At 33.7% G+C, this 8,794-nt stretch overlaps 2 protein-coding genes across 2 annotated transcripts; one reads left to right on the top strand and one right to left on the bottom strand.

Annotated features, from left to right (window-relative positions):
* Positions 1-1,815: 1,815 nt before the first annotated feature.
* On the bottom strand, positions 1,816-2,355 carry LOC145075609 (glutamine synthetase leaf isozyme, chloroplastic-like; the record flags this gene model as incomplete). Its single annotated transcript, XM_079021797.1, has 3 exons — positions 1,816-1,934; positions 2,069-2,129; positions 2,221-2,355. Coding segments are annotated over 3 exons (315 nt in total), but the record flags the coding sequence as incomplete, so codon positions are not given.
* A 2,327-nt stretch (positions 2,356-4,682) lies between these two features.
* LOC145073642 (heat shock 70 kDa protein 1-like) lies at positions 4,683-7,710 on the top strand. Its single transcript, XM_079020168.1, has 2 exons — positions 4,683-4,899; positions 6,019-7,710. Exons 1-2 carry the CDS (start codon positions 4,683-4,685, stop codon positions 7,593-7,595), a joined length of 1,794 nt encoding a protein of 597 aa, XP_078876294.1. The 3' UTR covers positions 7,596-7,710.
* Positions 7,711-8,794: the final 1,084 nt, after the last annotated feature.

The raw sequence follows: 8,794 nt of genomic DNA, 5'->3' as shown, positions 1-8,794 counted from the left end.
GTAAACGGATAACTTAGATAGCTTAGAGATAGGATTATGAATCAAATGTTTGTTGTAACTATATGATCCTTGTATTCAGGATCTCATTCCTATCTCTGTAATTTTACTGTATATAAATACACTTAGATACCCAATTGGGTTTTCACGGCTAATACCCTTTTTAACTAGTATGTGCGGGTCAAGTGGAGCCGCTTCTTACGGGAGCCCAGGGTAGCTTTTTATGTCAACCTCCTCTAGTCTTATAAATAGTTTCCTCCTTTGATCTCTTAGGTGTACAGGAAAAAAACAACAAGGTAGTTTTAGTGTTTTGTAGGTGTACTAGGTTTTTACGATTAGTTAAATCCTCTCTCCCGTTTCCATGTGGATTAGCGATCATTCTGATTATGTGAACTATATTAAATATTGTGTTCTTGTCTTCTACTTGCATTATTACTCTGTGTGAAATCGTTTAATGTTTTCAAAGTACTTAAAACCCTAACATTATCATATGAGAAAAGCTAGAATTGTAGTAATAGTTGTTACTTGCCACTCTGCAGGGGCTAAATTTCAAGAATGAAGATCCATTCACATCTACAAAACAAAAAATAAAACTTTCTTTTCTGGTAGAGGATCGACTACTATTTCTTCATTTCCTCGTGAAGGTTGGCTTACTTCAATTAGGGCTTTATGAGATTTCTCTTATGAGTTCCGAAATCAATTTGAAATTCGATGAGTTTATTATTTCCCGTATCAAGTTATTGCCCCTTCCAAAAACTTGTGTCTTAATGTATTCTTTCCAACTGAATTATGTCAACTTATACAATGTATACAAATTTTCGGCCAATATTTTTTATTGGCTAATTGTCTGGATGGGTTTATTTGGGTTGCAGTTGATTTAGTTTGAGACCAAATATGTCGATTATAGATGAACTTTATTCATGTTTAAGTAATCAGAGCATTAGCCTTGCTAGATATGTTGAGAAAGTAACAAGAAACAACATTTTAAGATTCTGGGATTAAAAGGTGACAATCTAGCCGGAGAAAACAAAGGTGGTGGAGAGGGGATAAGAGGTAATGACATAAGTGGGGTGGGTGAGATCCATTACTAGAAACATGGGTTTTTGCGATGGATGAATCCGTCACTATTCCATCACTTAAGGTCTTTTGCGACGGATTTGTGACAGAGTTACTCCATAGCCAAATAGAATGTGGCTAATGACTTAGCTAGAGATTTAGGGACGGACAAGTTTTTCCTAGCGATGACTTTAGCAACGGAATATCCATTGCAAATTGGTCCCATAATACCGTTATTTAGGACATCAACAACAAAAATATTATGTCGCTAATCCCTTGCAAACCTCTAAATCTGTCTTTTTATATTCCGTCGCTGATCACTAGCAAATTTCAGATGTGATATTTTTTGTTTCCGTCGCTGATCCCTCGCAAATGTATAATATTAATTTTTTTATTACAAAAATACTATAAACATTAAATAATTATACAATCCCAAACTAAACAATAACAAATTAATTCCAAAGGATCAAATAATTATACAATCCAAAACCAAACACTAATATTAAAATGCCAATATCAAATATCAAAGTTTAACAAAACATCCAAAAACATCAAATATCAATGTTTACCATAATCTCAATTTTGTCTCTGCATTTCCACATACATATTCTCAATTACTTCATATCTTGCATTGCATCCGAAAGAAGGAACATAATTGAATTGGATTCCGATTCCCATGGAATTAAGCGAACTAAATACAGGACAAGAATGGAATTGAATTCCGATTTCGACCAAAAAAATATATAAAAAAACAAGGTATATCTAAGCAGCAAGTGCTTCAGCCTCAAGAGTAGGCTCCCACAGGAGAGTAGTTTCTGCAAGTAATCCAGTCACTATGTATGGATCCATGTTTGATGTTGGTAGCCTGTCTTCCAAATAACCTACACACAACAAACCATGAAAAACATTCATTAAGTAGTTCTCAATTTAGTAAGCTATATATAGATGTGTTTCTTTTTTACTTAATATAAAAAGAACAACTTAATAAAGAAGATTAAGTAAAATTATATTTTACCTTTGCCTGCCTTCTCAGTGTCACACCCCACACAGATTGAGCAACCACGGTTAGCAACACCCTGTAAGATGAATGATATTTAAAAACATGAATTTTTATTGGTTTTATATATTTTGAATTTGGTATAAATTTTTTTTTATGGTTTTAGATACCCATGAAAATGTGTTGATGCTGGCAGTTTCATCTTTTCCTATCAATCTTCTTTCATTTCCTTCACCATAAGCACTGATGTGGTCTGAGTGGCGAAGGGAAAGGTTGAGAATCGTCTTTTTGTTTAATGTGCTGTAAAAATTAAAAGGAAAATGGAAGTGAATTTTAATGTAAGAAAAATGGTAGTGTTTGGTATATGATGGAATCCGGGAAGGAATGGAATGGAATGGAAAGGTCTATTCCATTCCATCTAACCAAAAATAAAATAAAAAAACAAGTACCTGTAGTTAGTGTGGCATCCCGTTCCATTCCAGTCTCCCTGTCAACATAAAAAAAAATGTAAATTACAATATCTGATAAAAAAGTCAATACACAAAAACTCGATTACTGATTACCTCAATTGGCTTAGGGTCAAGTGTCAAAACAACACCAGCTTGTTCAATAATTCTCTGTTTTTTAAAAAAAAAGAATATTCAAAAAACTACTCTCCTGTGAAAGAAGCCTAAAACTTATACTATATTAACAGGGAAACATTAAAAATTTCTGCAAAGGGCATTCCATTATTTTAATTATCATATTTAAAGACAATAATCATCACAGTCAAGCCTATAATTTGACTACTTTATTGTGTCTTTTTTTATTTCTATTCTGCATACTTACTTTTTGTATGTATTGAACAGAAAGTTGATATGGAATGCTAACAAATTACTCCCTTTGAGAATGAGATTTGTATGCATACATGGAACTTTTAGATAGCAGGAGGACTGAAAATGTAAGGATACAAATGAAGAGCTTCAATTTGCATTGAATGATTTTAAAATGTGCCATAGAACAGATAAGGTTAATAAAAGGTACTCCCAAATATACAAGATTATGCACGTGAACTACATATTTGAAATTAAAAGATGAAAGAAAGCTATGCTAATATAGAGCATAACATAATAAATTCAAAAGTCCAATAATCCCAAAATTAAAAGCAGATAACTTTATGAAACTAAAAAATTCAATAATTATTGAAAGAAAACAACCACTCAACATATTGAGCACACTGGAAACCATAATAATCATAAAAATATTTGTATAACTAATTGCATGAAGTTACTGATGATCCTAAGAATACTAAATAGCATTTAGCTTACCTTTCCGAGTATAATTCCAAGAAAATGGAAAAACTGAAGATGTTCATGTATCATTCCTTATCCAGGATTAGGATCTGTAGGTGGTCAATCCTCTCCTAGTTATATCAAAAAAACAAAAAACATCAGACTATTAGTACTAAAGCATAAAGAATCCCAAAAAGGGTAAACTATGAAAAACTAAAAGTTAATGAATACGAATTTTACAATCTTTAATGGAATTACCAGCAATTGCAAAAGTATTGAAACTAATTCCACAATGCCCTTTGGTACTTGGATCCTAAAGAAATAAAATATTAAGTTCCTATAAAACAAATTAACAGAAGAAAATATAAAAAATTATGTACCTTGGGCATGTACAGATCCGTAATTTCACCAAATTTATCAAAATGGCTGGAAAAAAACAAACATTTTGTAAGCAAAAGAAAACCATAGAGTGTATAAAATGATTAAATCTATCTTCTAAATTCATCTTCTGTAATTGAGGGAGGAATTCTAGCAACAAATATCTTGGTGACTTTTTTTTGAAGGTGCTCTCATTTCCTCCAAAAGAAGAAAAAAACAGCAAATTTGATTAAAATTATGAACATTTCAGAAGTAATATATGATAAAGTGTTGGATAAAAAACCTTTGGTGTTGCTATTTTTACTTCAAGTGCTCTATTCCTTGGGAAGTGTTCACTCGCAAATGCAGCCTATAAAAATTATCATCATAAAATGATTTAAATTAACAAGTATGAAGATCTATCAATCTTGTATATAATAAGAAAGTTTAAATAAAGTAATAAACAATAACTTGTCTTGGCATCTTCAACTGTTGCAAAGGTTACATATCCAAAACCATGAGATCGACCACTTGAGCGCTCCTGGAATTATAAAATCCAGTTTAAACATCAAAATTGAATTTGTCCATAGAAATTCAGGATGTTAACTCTTGACATATCACAGAACATGAGCAAATCTCTAACTCAAGAGCAATATCTGTGACCGAAAAGTCAAACATGGATCCTACAAAGAAGATAAGCATAGAGAAAAGAAGAGTACTATGACAATAATAATAATAAAAGCTAAAAATAATTTAAATAACAACAAAAATAGTTATTTTGTGTGTATTAGGGGCAAAATGTGCAACAACATGAAAACCATTAAGACCATCATACTAAAAAAAACTTAAAAAGGGACTAAACCTTCAAACTATCTCATAACACAGGGACGATTGTGTAGTTTACTCAAAAATCAACGTTTTAAGACTTGGAACTTCGTTCTTTAAATATATGTTAGGGTAAAAAGTGAAAAGAAAGAACGACGTTGTTTTGAATTTTGACTGCAATGGACGGAAGAGGAGAAGACGCACAGGCTATCGGCATCGACCTCGGAACAACCTACTCGTGTGTCGCCGTTTGGAAGCATGATCGCGTCAAAATCATTCCCAATGATCGAGGCAACAGAACCACGCCGTCTTGTGTGGCTTTTGTCGATTCAGAACGTTTCATCGGAGATGACGCCAAGTCCCAAGGGGCCATGAAACCTGCTAACACAATATATGGTAAGCATTTGTTTCTTAGTTTTTACTGAACGTAGTTAATTTAATATGATCAAGCTTAAGAAAATTCCATATTTAGCTGAAGGAATCGTAAGAAACAGTTCAGTAGATTCGAATCGTCAAAAACCAGAGTCCCATCGAAGAGTATTGTTCTGAATGAATATTATGCATAATGAATTGCATTTAAATTTACCGAAGTATTTGATCCCTGTTAAACATGAAGCAAGGTTACCCAAAAGCTCCATTTTAGGGTTTTAGAGCTTTTGTGGTTTGGGTGGAAAAACTAGACTAACTGGCATGGCAACAATCTCGATTACATTACATGAGCAGGTGTTGTTTCATTTTTTATCTCAATGGACTTAATGAGCTGATTGAGCTCAACACTTAATACGTACAGCTATAACTAGCTATTTTTTTTACTTAATCTATAAAAATTATCTTAATTGGTTACGTGAGATAGTGTATGGTGTATGGGTTAAGAGTTCAGACATCCATTTTGCAAGATTTTCCACTTTATTTGCTTTCTTCCCAAAGGCCCTAGTTAATTTTTTGCTTCCATCTTCATACACCGGCTATTCTTTATCATCGAACAATTATTAAAATGTTCAAAATTTCTTTAATTTAAAGTGTTATACTGTTATGTGAATTGAAGGTTTTTGGTCTAATTGTCAATAACAATAAATATTGCGAAAATTGTGCTTCATTGATTCAAAGGGTAAAATTGTCATATAGTGTCGTTATATATCCCTCTTAAATTGCAGGAAATCCCTAAATGACAGTTTTGGTCCCTGCAGTTTTTAATTTGCATCATATACATTTTTGGTCTCTGTAGCCTTTTTCATAAAAACAAATTATAAAATGGTCCCAAAGTATGACACACTTATAGACATGGTCGCTGTCTAATTATTTAATGGTCCTTAAGTATAAAAAATTACAGAAATACTCCCTGAGTAAAAATAACTATCTAACGGTCCTCAATTATTATGAAAATTACATAAAAAGTCCCTGAGTAAAAATAATTATGTAACGGTCCTCATATTACTTTGCTTTATCGATTCAAAATGTTTACTAACGTAGTTGTTTTTCACTTGCTTATTGGCTTAATTAACTGTGGATATTCAGATACTAAGAGGTTGATTGGAAGAAGATTCAGCGATTCCAAAGTGCAGGATGCCATGAAGTTGTGGCCTTTCAAGGTCATACAAGGGCCTGCCGACACACCAAAGATTGTTGTCTCCTATAAAGGCAAACAGAAGGAGTTTTTGGCTGAAGAAATTTCATCTATGATTCTTGTCAAGATGAAAGAAACTGCAGAGTCATACCTTGGAAAACCTGTGAAAAATGCTGTGATAACAGTTCCAGCTTACTTTAACGATTCACAACGTCAAGCAACAAAAGATGCTGGAGCCATTGCTGGACTTAATGTCATCCGCATCATCAATGAACCTACAGCAGCTGCAATTGCTTATGGTCTTGACAATAAGTCTGACATTAATGGCAAGATCAACGTGCTTGTCTTTGATCTTGGTGGTGGCACTTTTGATGTCTCTATATTGACCATTACTAAAGGGGATACCTTTCAGGTAAAAGCCGTTGGTGGTGACACTCATTTGGGAGGTGAGGATTTTGATAACCGCATGGTGGAACACTGTGTTTGGGAATTCAACAAAAGATGGAATAAGGACATAACTGGGAACAAAAGAGCATTGGTGAGATTGAGATGTGCTTGTGAGAAAGCCAAAAGGATTCTCTCATGCAATACTCAGACTTCAATCGACTTAGATTGCTTGCATGAGGGGATTGATTTCTGTATGAAGTTCAGTCGAGCTAAATTTGAAGAGCTTAACATGGGTTCCTTCAACAAGTGCATTGAGACTGTGGAGGCATGTTTACGTGATGCAAAGATGAAAAAATCATGTGTGCACGAGGTGATTCTTGTAGGTGGCTCGAGTAGAATACCAAAGATCCAATCTATGTTGCAACAACTTTTTGACATGAAGGTTTTATCGAAGAGCACAAACCCTGATGAGGCTGTTGCATATGGTGCTGCTATTATGGCTGATAAACTCAGTAGCAACAGCAACAAGTCTTTTAAAGATTTGTTGTTATTGGATGTCAATCCTTTATCCCTTGGTGTGGAAATTAAAGGAGAATTGTTTAGTGTTGTGATCCCACGTAACACTCCAATACCTACAAAGAAATCAAAAACTTATGTTACATGTAATGACAACCAATCTGCAGCATGTGTCAAGGTGTATCAAGGTGAAAGAGCCAAATCTACTGATAACCATTTTTTGGGGAAGTTCACAATTTCTGGAATACCACCAGCTCCAAAAGAAGCTATAGAAATCACCGAGTGCTTTGAAATAGATGCCAATGGTATCCTCACAGTGACATCACAGATATTATCGACAGGTAAGACGGAGAAACTGACAGTTGTCAATGAAAATGGAAGACTCTCCAAGGAAGAGATTGAGAAAATGATAGAAGATGCTGACAAGTATAAACAGGAGGATCAAGAATACAAGAAGAAAGCAGATGCGTTTAATGCATTGGAGGATTGCATATACAACATGAAGAAAATGGAGCATGTTATTGCTGATGCCACTAAGTGGATTGAGGACAATCAAAATGCAACTGTTGATGAGATTGAGCGAATGAAGGAACACCTTGAGTCTATGTGCATGCCAAAGTTTTAGTTCTCATATCATGATCGTTAAACGCAAGGTATCTTCTAAGGTCGTTTTTCTTTTCATTTGATGATGTTAAATAGTAAACATACAACTTTTTGAAACCTAACCAATTCAAAACATTTAACCAAAAACTTTATTGTATCACTTTGATCAGATCAAATGATCAATTGATGTGGTTAATTACTATTTAGCTGGCTAATGCAAGGTGTATGATTTTGGTACATTATGGAGTATATGCCATTTTTGATATTTTATATTTGTTTGTTGACAACCTTTTGTTTGTATTTGTGTTTCACAAGTGATTATTTGATATCGAATAACTAAAATAAAATAAAAATCATATGTATTCAAACATGGAGTGACTTTCTATATGATTATGTTGCTCCAAGTTGTATTTATCACGGTCGATGTTGATTGTTTGGCAAATTTCGATTATATATGTAAGTAACAGAAAAAAATAACCAAAAAGAAACAGAGGCAACTTAATAACTTTTTTTTTTCTTTTTTGCAAAGTTTGAAGTTTTATGTCGACTAACATCCTTTATATCCAAATTTTCTTAGGTTTTTGCTTGGTGGGCTTTTTCCCATTTTCTTTGCAAGTTTTAGGGTTATGACTTACTAATGGGGTAATGAGAATACAAAAAAAAAAAAAAAAAAAAAAAAAAAAAAAAAAAAAAAACAAACAAACAAACGTTTAGTGCCATATTGAATATACAAACAAGCATGTTGGGTGTATTCAGATGATTGAAATACCCATGGGTACACAGCCATCGGGTTGGATTACCCCCGGCTCAATCAGTCATCGGACTGGAATGCCTTGGTCCACTTAGTCATCGGACTGGATTACCCCCGATCTATTGGCTCACACACATAGTAGTAGAGCCTCAACTGAAAACCATAATATGTCAACATATACATAACAAATAACTAGTTAACAGGCAAACAAGTAGATCTACAAATCATAACAACATCAAATCCTTATACTAGGATACATAACCTAGTGGACCGGAATTGGTGCCTTTAACCTATAAGTACAGTGAGGAAAATTCACATGAATTGAAGAACTCTGAAACACTGCAATATGATCCCTTTTTTTGCACTGCTTGCGCCAGCGAATCCACTAACACTAGAACCAGATAAAATCTTAATCAATAGCCGAAAACTTCAAATTTGACCCAAGGTCAAACTTAGTTAAAAGTCAACGG

This window comes from Lactuca serriola, chromosome 9 (genome assembly GCF_051521515.1).
Source record: "Lactuca serriola cultivar US96UC23 chromosome 9, Lser_US96UC23_V15, whole genome shotgun sequence".
Classification (NCBI taxonomy): domain Eukaryota; kingdom Viridiplantae; phylum Streptophyta; class Magnoliopsida; order Asterales; family Asteraceae; genus Lactuca; species Lactuca serriola.
Note: the sequence above shows the minus strand (reverse complement) of the source record. Positions and strands in the feature narration are given on the sequence as shown.

Coding starts and splice junctions, on each gene's coding strand:
- LOC145073642 (XM_079020168.1), top strand. CDS start 4,683: ATGGACGGAAGAGGAGAAGACGCACAGGCTATCGGCATCGACCTCGGA. Junction 4,900..6,018: donor ACCTGCTAACACAATATATG/GTAAGCATTTGT, acceptor GTGGATATTCAG/ATACTAAGAGGTTGATTGGA.